This window comes from Platalea leucorodia (genome assembly GCF_965183815.1).
Source record: "Platalea leucorodia genome assembly, chromosome: 6".
Taxonomy (NCBI): domain Eukaryota; kingdom Metazoa; phylum Chordata; class Aves; order Pelecaniformes; family Threskiornithidae; genus Platalea; species Platalea leucorodia.
In genome coordinates, this window is record NC_138828.1 from 3,791,965 (window position 1) to 3,807,105 (window position 15,141).

The 15,141-nt window shown below is 42.9% G+C and overlaps 1 protein-coding gene across 1 annotated transcript in view; it reads left to right on the forward strand.

The window, feature by feature from the left end:
* The window catches only part of ANK2 (ankyrin 2), a gene marked incomplete at its 5' end in the record, with an annotated part of 252,201 nt that extends 241,784 nt beyond the window's left edge, over nt 1–10,417 (forward strand). The window contains 6 exons of the mRNA XM_082314755.1: nt 452–544; nt 1,011–1,094; nt 2,709–2,873; nt 4,317–4,499; nt 6,017–6,108; nt 8,179–10,417. Coding sequence (XP_082170881.1) covers nt 452–544; nt 1,011–1,094; nt 2,709–2,873; nt 4,317–4,499; nt 6,017–6,108; nt 8,179–8,362 — 801 coding nt within the window. The 3' untranslated portion in view covers nt 8,363–10,417. The remainder of the gene's footprint in view (nt 1–451; nt 545–1,010; nt 1,095–2,708; nt 2,874–4,316; nt 4,500–6,016; nt 6,109–8,178) is intronic.
* Nucleotides 10,418–15,141: the final 4,724 nt, after the last annotated feature.

The window sequence follows — 15,141 nt, forward strand, 5'->3', positions numbered from 1 at the left end:
CCAGCGCCAAGGCTATCAATACATTGTCCTCTAGTTAAAACTGTTTAGTCCTACTGTCTATATGCTGCGCTATGTACTTCCCAGTACGGAGGATTAGAAGGCTTTCATATAATTTTCTGTGTAATCAATATAGAAACCATATGCAAGATGTATGAATTCCAGAGCTGGTGTTAGTAATACCTTCTAGCCTACCTGCAATGACGTCATGCCACAAATGTCAGGCTTGTTCCCTTTTTTTTTCAATATGCTAATGAACAGGCTAATGTATAGTCACGTGGCCAAAGCCTCCCACCCCTCATCAGTGTTTCACAGATTAAAGTCAGGTAAGAGGCCAAAATCCTGAAAGCAAAACTTTTCAGAAGTGAAGATGGTTTTAGATAAAACCAAGACAGAACCTGTAAGTAATGCTACTACCACATACAACAGAGCACTGCTTTCATGCTTTCACTAGGAGTTAGCAGAGGAGTTAGGTGAGCTGGAGACCAGCTCGGACGAGGACGAGATGGTCACTACCAGGGTCGTTCGTCGCCGGGTGATTATTCAGGTACTGAGTGTTGAATGATTGCACGAGCCTGTGGTGACTGGGCCCTGGTAACACCTTTAGGCATGCTGCTGAGACAACCACTTGGATGGGATTGCACCTGAAGCTGGAATGCTCCTGAATAATGCACAGAGATTGGATAAGCCATTCCAGTACCTTTTCTTGAAGGGAGGATTATAGTAATACTGCTAACCCAACTCTAAATTCTGTTAGATGCCTCAGTAGGAGGAGGACAAAGACTTCTCAGTCCCATACGCAACACAGTCAACTAACGTCTATTTGCCTGTCCATTGTGGCATAACTTTTCTTTGCATGCCTTTCTAAGTATTTATTTGCGAACAATTTTTTTTCTAACATTTCTCAATTTTTTTTTCATTCTTTATAACCAATTAACCCATTTCAAAATTGCGTATTTAAAGTTACCTACCCAAAGGCCTTGCTTCATAAAACTTTGTTCTTTGTCATACAGGCTGATAGTATGCCTGAAATGCCACCAGAAACAGTCACAGAAGAGCAATATACAGATGAACATGGCCACACAGTGGTGAAGAAGGTATTGTCAGTTATGCCCCTTGGTACCTTCTTACTGTCCTGTAAAAGGGAGGATAAATACATCCACATACATGCCAAATTTTCTTTTGTGAAGGAGCATGATTTTTAAAAGTGGAGCTGGGAAGGACCCAGAATTTCTGTTCATGAGAGATTCCAAAGCTTGAAGAATTATTTTGATTCGCAAGATTGTTCCCTGTTACAGTTTACAACTTAACACAACATATTTTGTTATTTTTCCCACTTAAAGCCAATGAAAATTCTGCATAGATCCACATTTCTGAGAAAAAGTTTTAAAAACAAAACAAAACAAACCCCACACCCCCACAATTTTATCTAAGATCACGTTTGCTTGTATTAATGAAACTAATGGAGGGCTGGGTCTGCAAGAGTCATCTAAATCCGGACTTTAGATCTTCAAAATCTCCACTTAGCTGTACCTGACCAGGTTCCTAAATTTCTGTATCCGTGTATACAGTCCAGTTTTTATGGCACAAAGAATAGAGAAAGTACTTATTTGTGTGACAGCCTCATAAAATAAGCATTTTCAGACCATGCTTATAAAAGTGAATTCTGCACAGCATGGATGTGGAAGAGGAACTTCTGTGCTCCTTGCTTTATCTGACAACTTACTGCTTAGAGAAATGGTCTAGGACTTGGCTGAATTCTGCTGGTGGCAAACTCCATCTTCTGTCTCCCAAGAAAACATCATAGATGCTCACCTGGATAGCATGTCTCTGCAAGCTGTTTGAATTCATATTAAAATAAACAACCCCACCAAATATTCTTGGGCACATGAGCATGACCGTATTCTTCTGGGGGTAGGTCCGTGCCTGGGAGGGCAGCACCCCCACCTCTGTGACTCTTAAATAGAGGTGACCCAGTCTGAGTGAGCATCACAGCAAATAAGCTTTTGGACAAAGCGGGAGGTAACTGCGTGATGTTACCTTGTCAAAAGGGGCTGGGAAGCCATACAAAAATGTAGAGCTCCAGGTCATCCCCAGAGGGATGCATACCCATCCTCCTGAGAAATTTATCTTCTCTTGAACCCTGTAATTCTCTTCTGCTCCTCTTTGTTTGCCTTGCCAACGCCTAGAAAGCTTAAGCACCAGATTAGTCTCCTAAGTAGGTTAATTCCAGCTCACTAGTTCAGCAGTGGTTAGTACCATCGGCGTTACAATGTGATGTGAATCTAGTTCTAAGCATTTGATAGCCAAGCTGCTCACCTCTTACTTTCAGAAGCCTTTTTGAAAATGCCAGTCTGAAAACGTTTTCTAGCAGTTGTGCGGTTGTAAAGTACATTTTCTCTCTAAAACACTATACCTCTTTTCCTAATAATAACTACTGCTTGAGAGAGCCATTCCATATTGAACCCACTTGTGAAGTAAGTTTATGGAAGCTTTGCTGTGTGGTAACCTAAGTAGGGTGAATACATCAACTTGCAGCTTTACTACAGGTACTTGTGAGTATATGTGTTAGAGGCTAAAACACTGAACCATCTCTGTAGGTTTTTCTGTGTAGGAAAAGATGCCCTTGAGTAGAAAATACTACATAGAGAATAAGAAGGAATATGTTATTTTTAATTCTTTTGGGACAAAGATCTATTTCATTCCTTCAGGTCACTAGAAAGATCATCCGGCGATACGTTTCTCCAGACGGCACAGAAAAAGAGGAAGTCCTAATGCAAGGAACGCCACAAAACCCTGTCACTGTCGAAGAAGGCGATGGCTATTCCAAAGTTGTAAAACGGGTTGTGCTGAAGAGCGACGGTGAACAGTCAGAGGTCAGATCTTCTACTTCCCTTGCGATGCTACAAAGCAGCAGTACACCAACAGTGTACTTAGTAACTGCGTCTTACTCGTGCCAACAACATTCAGTTTTGAATGATACTTTAAAACGTTTTCTTGCAGATGGAAAGGCCTCAGAATAAAGACAGGGAAAAGGCGGGGGGTGGGAAAGCAGGCAGGGAAAGAGAGCAGTTTTCTCAGAAAATAAGTCAGGATATAGATTCTGCGATTTATGAGAAGTACCAAATTCAAAAAGAAAGCAGCTTTGTACTAAGATGACATACAGATAAATGGCAAATCTGTATTTGTTATTATACCTGTTACTCTAATAAGAAAATTAGTGAATGTTGTAATGAAATGATCTGATGTTCTCTAGGTTTCTACAACTAAGCCCTTCTAAAACTATACAGTTATATTAGGTTTAGCTTACTGGTGTGTGCTTTGCTTTGAAGAGGCTAAAAAAAGTATTACTTGCATGCAAACTGTTTGTAGAGCCAGGTAATTAAAAAGAAAAAAACAACCTGAAAAGGTAAGTGCTTTGCAGTTTATCTTTTCCTGCCTTAGTTCACCATGTAGCCCTACAGACATTTGTATCAGCAAAATTAAGGTTGTGACAGAGGGCCAGAAGCTAGTAATAGGGCTTGCTTTCAGCTCTGCAGTTGAAAGCAACGTTTAACAAGCGGTCATTAGAAATGCTAAGAACATAATTGCCATTCTCTCTTGCCAGAGTTAATCATCAGAACTAATTCTCTAGGAGTAAGGTAACAAGAAAACAAAGTAATTGTTTTCAGTTAGCTGACCGTACCAGAGCTACTCTTTATCATATGAAACCCATATACATTAAATTCGTATTTTGCCAAATAAAATCGAGTTTGTCGCTTTCCCATGGCATTCTAATATTCTGGTCTGTTGCTCCTGTAAGAGTTCCTTGGTTTTACAAGTGTGACTCATCTCTCGGAAGAACATCTTAAGATATGGACTGATACCACTAATTCGTACTCCCTGTGTGAATACAGCAAGGATTCACAGCATGAGGTCCACTTGTTACTTGGTGTAACTCCAGTGGCCTTGGCAGGTAAGCCAGTACGGCAGCCTGTGGTGTGGTGGAGGGTAGCGATAGCCCTGCTACCCTCAGGCTAGTTCAGGTTCCAGAAGCAGTTTTCACCCTGCCAGCATAAAGCTTCTCAGCAGAATAAATTATCCAGGGCTGTTCCTGCTGTCTGAACCGGCATGTTATCTTACAATATCTTGTTCCGGAGCTGTAAAGCAGGTAATAAAATGCACGCTCACTATTTTGATGCATACACATAGAAAGTGAGACTCTTATATTCATGTTCTCTATGGCAATGATAAAGAAAGAATGAGAGAGTAACTAAAAGCTTTGTTCGTATCTATTATGTAATTCCTATCCAGTATACTTCTGCTTTCTAACCTTACAGGTGACTCTGTCTGAGCCTGCTGTTCTGCCTAGTGCCTCCAAATTCCAGTCTGAACCAGTAGAAGGCCGGAAGGTCAGCAAAGTCATAAAGACCACTGTAGTGCAAGGAGAGAGAATGGAGAAACACCTGGGGGATGCTAGCTTAGCTACTGATCTTCCGTCAGCCAAAGAGGACTTTGAAGAGGTAAAAATGCCTTTTAAATATAAATATTTTAAAAAGTGTGACAACATACCTGGGGACAGTCTATTCTACTGAAAGTTTTGTCGGTGGAGCATCATGCTCAAGTACTGAGTATAAACCTCTGTTGTTATACGCAGCCATGTTATAAAAGGATTAGTATATGGGGGAGGGGAAGCTAACATTACAGAATTAGCTATGAAACATTTTAAGATTCTAAAAAAACCCACAGAGGCTTTAAGTAAAGTTGTTAAAAATCATGGGTGGGGTTACCATTAAAGAAAAAGTTAATTCATATGTTACCACGCATGGAGCTAATTTTAGAAATTGATACAGTTAAGTCTACTCTCTGGGTAAGCTGATGTATTTGTCCTTGAAAGGAAGAAATAGCTACCTAGCTAATTAGCACCTTTCCTGTTTTTATGCTTTTTCTGATCAGTTTAGACATTTCAGTGACAGAAGTGTGATACTGAATTAATATATCTTTTTCTGTAAGGAACTGATAGCACTTCACTCTTAATCCATTTTATTGTCCCTTTGAATAACACGTGTAAAACACATCTTAAAGGTTCACGTGGATCAAAGTTTTGTGTCATTAGATGCAACATAAGTACTTGGCTTGGCTTTTTAATTTAAAAAAATATCTTATAAAAACATAGATGCAACAATGACATGGTCTGGATATTTTCTGCTGTACAATGCTATTATAGCTTGCAGGAAGACAAGCGCTAAACTATTAGATTGAGATGCCAAATTTCACGTTATGAATCTAGGCCCAGCAGCCAGATCCCTCTCTTCTGACAATAGCAAAAGAAGCAGCAAAAACTGTCATGTAGAGGTTCAAAGAAATGGCTTGGGAAATTAGACTTTTTTCCCAGCTTGCAGCTTCTAGTTTAGTAACTCAAGAAGCCTGTGGAAGATACCGCAGACAAACCCACATCCAGCCAAAAGGAAAATAAAAATGCTGCCTTTTTTTCGGTTTTTCTGTTTTCTATGAAGTATATTCTGTGGAAAAGCTTGAAGCTTGCCAGACTCCATTCCCTGCTTCTCCCATTTCAGTACAGTCGAGGCTCAGAAGTATCACCCATCATTTCTACGTATACCTGCCTCTGTGCTGCTGCCCAGGCAGCTCGAGGTGGCAGTGGGAACAGCTATAAAATAAAGTATTTTCTGTGACGGGAAAAAGGTCGCTGTAGCAGCTGTCATAAACATACATAAAGGATGAGTGCCGCAAGGCCTTGAGTTGGGCTACTTCAAAGTTGAAAAGAAAGTACCAAGACATGCTTCAGTACAATTATTAGCCAAATGAAACTATCCTATACAAGAAACTGGAACTGATCTGTACATTTGAGGAATATTTGAAAGGATGCAAATGGCAGGCAGATGCTTCTCTTAGTTCTCTATTCATCATTTTCTCAGCATTCAACTTCATTAATGTAAAGCACTAAGGTATGAAGAGCAATTATCTTTTGTCCTAGGTTTTTGGGTTTTGTTTTAATTTGAAGTTTATGTTTTAATCCGAGGCTTTGAGCTATACAGGTAACCAAATGAAAGTCCAGCTCCCTGCTTTAGTAGAGAAAGAAATCATGAAAGAGGACGGATCAATTATTAAAAGGTTTGGCCTGGCATGTCAGTGAACTGTTACTAGAAAAGGATTAACAAACTCTTAATAAATGAGTGGATTTAAGCGAGTGTCTGAAGTGAAACCACTGGTAGCATCTTAAGCTTTATTTGCAAAAGTACTAAAGATTACTACTAACGTTCTGTCACAGGAAGGGATGTAGGCACTGGAAAGGTCTACGTTCACTTGAAAAGACTCGGTGAATAGGGGTGTGGTGGGTTCACGTCAGAACGGGGGGAAGCGAATAGGAAGAGCAAAAGTGAGAAAACTCATGGGTTGAATGAAGACAGTTTAACAAGTGACGGAAAGAGGGAAGAACAACCAAACAAGTGATGCAAAGGCAATCACTCGCCACCTCCCACAAGCAGACTGATACCCCGCCAGTCGCTGAACGATGGTCACCTTGGAAGATACAACCCCTCCAGCCCCCCAGCTTCTTCCTCTACCCCCTGTTTTTATTGCTGAGCATGATTGTGTATGGCATGGAATATCCCTCTGGCCAGTTCGCGTCAGCTGTCCTGGCTGTGTGCCCTCCCAATCTCTTGCCCACACGCAGCCCTACTCACTGAGGGGGCCAGTGGGGGAAAAAAGAGAAAATATCGATGCTGTGTAAGCACCGTTCAGCAGTAATCAAAGCATTGGTCTGTTACCAACACTGTTTTAGACCCAAATGGACAAGAGTGCACTACACAGGCTGCTCTGAAGAAAGTTTACTGCATCCTGGCTAGACCCAGTGCAAAGGGGTAGTGCTGCCTAGCTGATTTCATTGGAGGCAATACAAGAATCAAGATCAAGGTTACTTCAAAGATTGTTTTTTTCATGCCAGTTGACTCTGTGTTCATTTGATAATTTGAACATTACCAAAATAGATGAGAGGATATATGGAGATAGATATATATAGATACATGCATGTGACAGTTGAGTCTTAAGAAAAATGAGGCAGGGCAGATAGGATAATATTTAGGAGGAAAAAAAAAAAGCTACTGTAGTACAGCAAGTGTATTCTTTCCTACCACAGACGACTTGAGCCATGGCTGCTACAGGCTAGTATCTTCTACACACCATTTCTTTTAGACCATTTGAATTGATAGTGGCCATTGGGGTGGTAAAGCCAACGTTAGCATTTGAAAGAACATCCTGACCAAACCGGGTCTGTAATGGTAACAAGCTGTAGAACACATACCGGTTTCAGAGTTAGCGGGATGGTGTCGCAAGGGCACACTGAGAGCCAGAAGACCTGCTGCATCTGCTTTGGGATGAAGGGTACGCATTCTTGTCCAAGTGCTCCATCTGACGGGGGACCTTTTGGTCATTCAGGTCAAATTAAGAGGTGTCAGCTGTCTGATAAAAATCAAGCTATTCCTGGCTGAGCACGCAGGAATTCCCAAGTGTGCTTGGCTTCTCTCTCAAGGTGGTCCTCTCTCAAGGACACTGACCAAAAATTTGGCTTCTGGGTAAGGCTAAGAAAGAGACACCCAGCTGCCCTATGACAACTACATTTGTCTCCCTAGATCTGGAAGGGACTTACGAGGGTTAAGGTTCTGACTAGTTGAGCAAGATGGTTCCAATGAGGTAAGAGAGTAATTAACAGCATAGCTTAGGACACTAGATTCCCACAAACGTAGTTTTACTGACTAGCAGAAGTAAGACTTGTTCAGAAGTAAGTGTTCAAGAAATTAATCAGCTTAAATTACTGTTGTACAGGACAACCCTGTATGTCGAAGTTAAACACAGCAAATAAGAAGGTCTTGTGTGAATTTCAACCTACGTTGCATGTCTGTGTGTTACAGCATGTTTTTGCTGGGCATCTAAAACTGTATGCTTAATCAGCATATAGAGATTAATTGCTATTAGTTTACATTATGAAAGCCAATTAAAGCAGTGGTGTGTGTTGTATTCAGAATGCATAACGAATATCTGACCTCAGTAGCTGGTTTAAACTGCCAGCTATAGTTGTTCTCATGTTATTTGGAATGAAAAAGCCTTAAAACTGCAGCTGAAAAGGAGCATTTTTTAAAACCTTCAGGAACTGCGGGCTTTTTAAGACCGTTTATTTTGTTTTAGGACAACGCTGAGTAAAGCCAGCACGCAGAAGAGGACTGTGATGAAGGATCGGTATGGAAAACATGTTCACATAGAAGAGCTGGAAGACACACCAGAAGCACTACCACAGGATGACCTCCAACATGACCTCCAGCAGCTTCTTAGACACTTCTGCAAAGAGGACTGGAAACAGGAGGCGAAGTGAGAAGCTGCCACCCCTCAACAACACCACATAACCATCCATCCCGTACGCAGCATTCATCTTCTCTAGGTGTAGACATTATTACCTACATAATCACTGGAAGACACTGCCATTTCTACTTGTGCAGATGCAGTGAATTCATTTCTTCCCCCCCGTATTTGATTTTGGGTTTTTGTTATTTTTTACCCCGTAAGCTAATTTGTGACCAAAGATATCATCCTTCATTCAGGATGATTTATCCACCAAATCGTCGTCTTTGTGCTGTACTGGGAATTTGTCAGCATCGCCACTTCTTGCTGTTCCTTTGCTTCTGCACTAGCTTCATGAAATTGCATTTGTCAAGCCAACTTCATCTACAGGCCTCTTCAAGTGACTATGTACATGCACCATAAAGAAAGGGAGTTAACATGTAAACTGTATATAGCAAGAGTATTTGGACTTACAAGACTGCAGAAAACACACTGCCTATGACTACAATTAGCATCATGGATTACAAGGTCTATTGGCACTGCTGAAGAGCGATTAATAAGATAATGTTAACGCAATCGACTGCAAACACAGACTGACTAAGGAGGAAGCACTGCAGATCTACTGCATCCATAAGACTTCCAGTTTAGGGATCTATTATAGTTAAAGGCTCTAAGAGTCAGGCTCAAAACCTGGAAATTCAGCTGTTCTCACGAAGTAACAGCTGACCGTGGCCATTAATACTTCTAAGACCTTTGGACAGCCACTTAAAGATTTCCAGAAAAAGAAAAGAAAAGGAAAAAAAAAAAAAAAAAAGAATACCCAATTAGGTAACCAACTTGCTAGCAGCTATATCTATGGCACATTTGCATACGGTATTAAAATCTTTTAGATCTGGACATGTGGCAGGGTGTATTAAACAAATATAACTACAGTAGTTTCCTGGTTTCATCACCGCTTAGCAAACCACACCGTCTTACTGGTGGTACTCTCTGCTGGCCACTGCACTGTAGATAACTATGGGAGAAAGACTTACCCACGATACAAGGAGAATAATTGATTCACCGTGTTTTATCGAGATTGCCTCTTATCCGATACATGCATGTGGCATTGGAAGGTCAAAGCCAAACCCTCCTATAATCACGTCAGCTTGTTAGCCCTCTTAGCACTGAGCGAGCAGTTTTTATCTTCCAATCAAGTGTTTTTTAAAGAGAAAGTGCTCACAATCCTTGAAAGCCAGTTTCTGTTCATATTTTGTTATCTATCTATAAATATAATATATATATTTCTAAACCAACCCTCTGAAAACCACGATAGCATGTCTGCACTTTTCTTTTCAAAAAAGGGAACATAAAGATCTGACAGTTTGGGTGTTCTCTACCTTAATATTTAACGGAGGGAGCTCTGTAGCATTTTAGCATATATAATACACGCACGCACGCACACGCACACACACTAAATGTTTTTAAACAGCTGTTTGATTTTTTAATAGTATACTCAAAACCAGAGTAAACCAAATCCTCTCCTCTAGGAGTAAGACTTTTTCCAAGCTTATCTGGCCTTCTGCGATTATAGGGTTGTTTGGTTTTTGAATGACTCACTCAGCGCTCAGAACAAGGGCACTTCCTCATTAAGGTAACGATGCCAACAGCATGAAAACACCTTGGGAGTTCGGGCTTCCTGCAGGCAAAACGACCCAAGGTGCCATGCTGACACTTTTTTGGCAGGCAGGAAAAACAAAACAAAACAAAACAACACAAACCAAAAAAAAAAAAAGTGTTTTGGCAGCCAAACCGAATGAGACCCGTGATGAAACATTTCACAACGCATCATGGCTTTCTTCTTGTCGGAGACAGCACAGGATGATCTTCAAGGATGGGGCTCTAAAGAAATGCATTTCTGTTGTGTTATTTGCGGTGCAGATGATGTTCTGTGTAACAACATAATGGTTATTCACCTCTTATTTTGATTTTTTGCTGTGTTATCAAAGAACTTGAATACTGTGAGAAGAAGTGAATTTTAAGTTGACGAATCAGCATCTTGTTCCCATGGTGATAACACTAATTGAATATATCTATGAGGGCATGTATTAGTTAAAAATTAAAAAAAAAAATACAACACTAACAATACATAGCTGCAATGTGTACAATGGCTGATTTAACTAAATAAAAATGTACAAGTGTTAAATGTAGAAATAATGGCTCACTCTCTTTTACTGCCACTGCAGCATAAAAAGGAACGGCACCCATTTGGGTGCCTTAACTGAACTGTCATCATTGTAATTCCTCTGGACCCAGCTCCCTGAGATATATATATTTTTTTTAATTCTGCTATTCAGCACTGATTGGTGTCAGTCCTTATAACAGTCAGATACAACGTTTTTTTAAATCATTGGTAATAGTTTTTCGAAGGGCATCTAGCTGTGTTTTCTACTTATTTTATTGGGCCTGAAATTGTGGAATTTTCCTTCCAATATGGCCCAGACTGTTTGTTACAGTCGGTTACTTTTTCCGTCCCCACTACTCGGAGTTTCTCAGCCAGAGGAAAGACAGGGAAGAAAAACGTAGGGTGAAATTCTGTCACGTCTCACGTCCTTGTAACGCACAGAAAATATTGGGAAGAGTCTGGTTTGTCGCCGATTTAAATTTATTCGATATCAATCCGTACCACTTCTGTTACCGCAGCTGGATCCCTGGCTAACGTAACAGGTCGCGCTGCCGCAGCATCCCCTCTCTCTGCTATTCGCTCGTGCGCTACCTTCACGGCCGTCAAAGGAGTCCTCCGACCTACGCCTCACGTAGCAGAGAAACCGTCAGTTTAAGCAGTTTCTGTATGCGGCAAAATTCAGAGTCATTGAACCTCCCGGATTAAAGGGCAAAAAGGGCCCAGGAGAGGCACGCTTGAGCTCCCTGCCGAGGCCAGAAGGACGCCCGCGGGCCAGAGCTCGCACCCGGGGCACGGGAGGTCCGCGATCAAACCACGGCTCAGGCAGTCGTGGCCATGTCAAGGCCCACGCGTTCGAGGTGAGGACCTAAGCCAAAGGCTGCTGACTGTTTCCTCTTTTCCCAATGAAAGACAATTGTATTAAAAAAAAAATCATCAAACAACAAAACCAACTCAAAACCCCACACAACAACCCCACCTTAAAAAAAACCACCCCGCCACCACACGCCCATGACATGAGCCTGAGGGCAAATAGGAAATAACTGCAGAACTAGCATTTGCAAAACATGAAAACAACCTTTTCTTCCCCATGCAGATCTATTAAATACGAACACAGAGCAGATAAAACGTCTTTATTTCTGCCAACCTATGGATCTGAGAACATGTGTCAGTAGTAGAGCGACAGTAGTGGCTGTAATACCAACATATTCACGCGCTCCCTTACTCCAGTTTATTTAACGAACTTGGGAAGATGAAGGCCACGTGAAGCACAAGCGGACGTGGCGGCGGCGTGGGATGCCGGCAGCGTGGGATGCCAGCGCCCGCAGCCACGCGTCGCGGCCGCGGGGAGCCGGCTGAACCACGCCGCCCGCTCCGTACCGCACCGCAGCGCTCAGGCGGGGAAAGAGGACGCGTGGCAGAGGTAGGCTACCGGGGGTTTTAAAATGCTTTTAAATCCTAGCCTGACTGGTTTCAGCCTCGCTGTCAGCGCTTCCCAATAGAAACACTGTTTTGCTGAAGGACTTTGGCCAGTTCTGCTAAATAATACCTGAAAGTAAACACCTTTGATGAAGTCCCATCAATTATTTTTTTTTTAAGCAAACATAAGTTGTTAAATCCAGGGACGAACCTTGTGCTTGTCGCGGCCTGAGAAGTGGCAGCAACAATTCAGGGACTAACTCGCTCCTCCTTGTCACCTTGGAAAAAGGAAAGGCTTTATACCAGCATCCCGGCAGGACCTGTGCTTTCCGAATCACGCTAGCTAGAACACATTTATTTATGACTCAAAAAATTAAAAGAGGCAGAAAACCCCAAAAAACTAACAACTCATCACATACACGAAGCAATGAATTTTGTAGGTAGGAGATACATACTCCACACACTACAGCCTATCGTTTCAGGCCTTCGGCAGTGAGCAGGTTCAAAGAACAAGATCTTTCCCTGAGGAAATAAATACAAATGGCTTCACCCGCATCGTCACCTTAAAACCTTCTCCGTCATACCCCAGCTATGAACCTTGCGATCGCTGCAAGCACGCTGGCATAGAAAGCAGCATTTCAGAAAAGCCCAAAGCTGGAACAGCCATCGGGTCTCAAAATTATCTGGTAAAGAGGACACCAGTTGTCGCAATTTTTGTCGATGAAGCGTCAACACCAAAAAGCAGCCGTATCCTCAGCCTTTGCCATCTTTTTTCAGTCCCCCGCACATATTTGGTTTCTCTCCTGAGGTCTGACCCTCTTCTTTTTGGCAGCGATAGCGGCGGCGGGCGCAGCCCACCCCAGCCTTTCCTCTCAGGTCTGCTTCCATGGAGTCTCTGCAGAAAAAGGGGGTAAGGCGAGCTATTTGGGAACGTGTTTCTGACCCATCGCAAGGACGCGAGGAATATCGCTCGTTCTGCCTGCACACCACGGGGCTATTAAGACCCAGGGCTGTACCCAGAACTGAATCTTCTTTAGCTGTTAAAAACATCCCAAATAAACAAGGACACGCACCCACGCAACAACCACCGAACACAAAACCCACACCACCGCCGCAACCCTGGACCCGTTTATCCCATTAAAGCTAAACCAACATTTCCAGGACCAGCTTTTGGATTTCAGTGAGCGACTCCCTTTCCTCTTCGAATGCTTTTTGAATCCACTCCATCAAATCAATGTCCGTCTTGGCCAGACTTAAGCTTTTTTTTTTTCAATGAATCTGACACCAGCTTTCTTTAAATCAATACCTGAGCGATCATTACATGAGCCCAAACATCGCTGTTGCTGAGCTCAAGGATAAAACAGAGCACCCCTGTCAACCTACTTCCCTGTAATTATGGGGAATTATTTGTAATTATTCTATGTATATAATATATGTTCTATTATGTAATTATTCTACAAGCGGCACACCATTTAAATGCACATAATTGAAGTGATCGAAGCACCGGCACCTACGGCCAGCTGCGATGCGCCAGAAGGCACGGTGTGCTCAAAACCTGCCAGATTTGTGGCGTGACACCACGGCTTTTCCTGAGCTGGTACAGTTGAGTAGTAAATGTAGACCTCGCAGGGAAGGCGAGCGGGAAGACGCTACGTTTGGCTAGGTGGTGCTCAACTTCTATGCAGCGGAAGGGTAAAGATCCAACAAGGACTCTGCCCTACGTCAAAATAAAAACAAAAAAAGGATTTTAAAAAGAGCAAACACACAGAGAAATATCTCAGTCCAGTTCATTAGCTCGTGTTTGTGCTTTGCTCTTCGTGGTTCAGCAGGTGACTGACCGTGAGCATTATCTCCCCTTCACGTTCTTACGTCAACGTGACTCCATAGCAGGGGCTGTCAGAATAATGGGATTAAATTAAAAAAAAAGGCGGCTGTAAAAGGCTCCAGCAGTGCTGAAGATCAAGCATTCCTCATAGGTGCCTTAGAGCTTCCCTTTGTATCTTCAAGAAACGAGATGCTGACTCGTTGGTTGAAAGGCAGGAGACAACGACCAGCAATCCCCCACAAGCCACCACATCGTCCTGGTGTTTCTGAACCCAGACACAGGCAGCCGAGCAGCCGAAACAAACCCTCCCGCTTGGCTTCGCTCTTGCCGGAGGGACCCTCATTTCACGTACAATACGTGGAAGCGAGACACAAGGTGCTGAAGACCCCTTGCCAGCGTTCTCCCCGTGCCGAGTGATGAAACCCAACCTTGTCACGAGGGCAGACGTGAGCTCCCTTCTTTCTCGATACAGAACAGACGCCCGGTGTGTTTTTATCCGCAGTTGCTTCTCTCGCACAACCGAGAGATCGCTGGGCCAGTAAAGCTCCATCGATCTGAGGGGGCAACTGGCTTCCAGCCCATGCCCCAGACTGGCAAGGAGGCCTCGCTGGGTGGCCGGGGACCAGTTTGGTCTTGGCTCCAGACAAGACAACGAGCACAAGGGAGAAGTTATTTTTTCCCCTCCCAATTATTAGAAAGCCAAAAAGAAAAGATCAGAATTATATCACTGGCTTCAACAGCAGCAGCAGTTTTGGAGAGGACATGGGAAAAGTGTTATCATGGAGACAACCCACCGACACAGGGAGGGAGGAGAAAGCGGGGAAGCCGTAACCTGAGCGATGAAGAGAAGAGGAGCTGGTGTCTGGGGGAGGTAGGTGTGTTGGCGAGTCCTTTTCTCATCCGTTGTGTCCAAACAGCAAACTCCCCCGACAGACGGACGACAGACAGCCTATCCGTTTCCAAGGCATACTTTAAAATGCTATAGAAACAAATGCTCTAACTCTACAGCTCCTCTAGCTTCAGTCAACACAGCTATTAGTTGACAAGGCAGCAAAATAATTTCTCAAGCATTCATAGCAGGCGTACATAAAGACACAGGCTGCTCTGCAGGATGCCATCTGAACTCTCTGAGTTGGAGAATATCGCGGTGAAGGAAAAGAGAGAGAGAGAAATATGTGAATCCAAGGCACTTAAAGGACTGTTCCTTGAAATAACACAAATAAGGGGAGTCAGTCCCGGCCTTCTTCTCATTCACCAACAGTCTGTGTTTTGCAATAAAAAACCTGCACTGATCAGCAGGTCTGAGCAATTAATAATAATAAAAATAAACACAAAAAACCCCATCCCCTCTGCCCCCAGTCAAATCAAACGCACAGAGGAGAACGGAGCAGGAGCTGGCATTGCACAA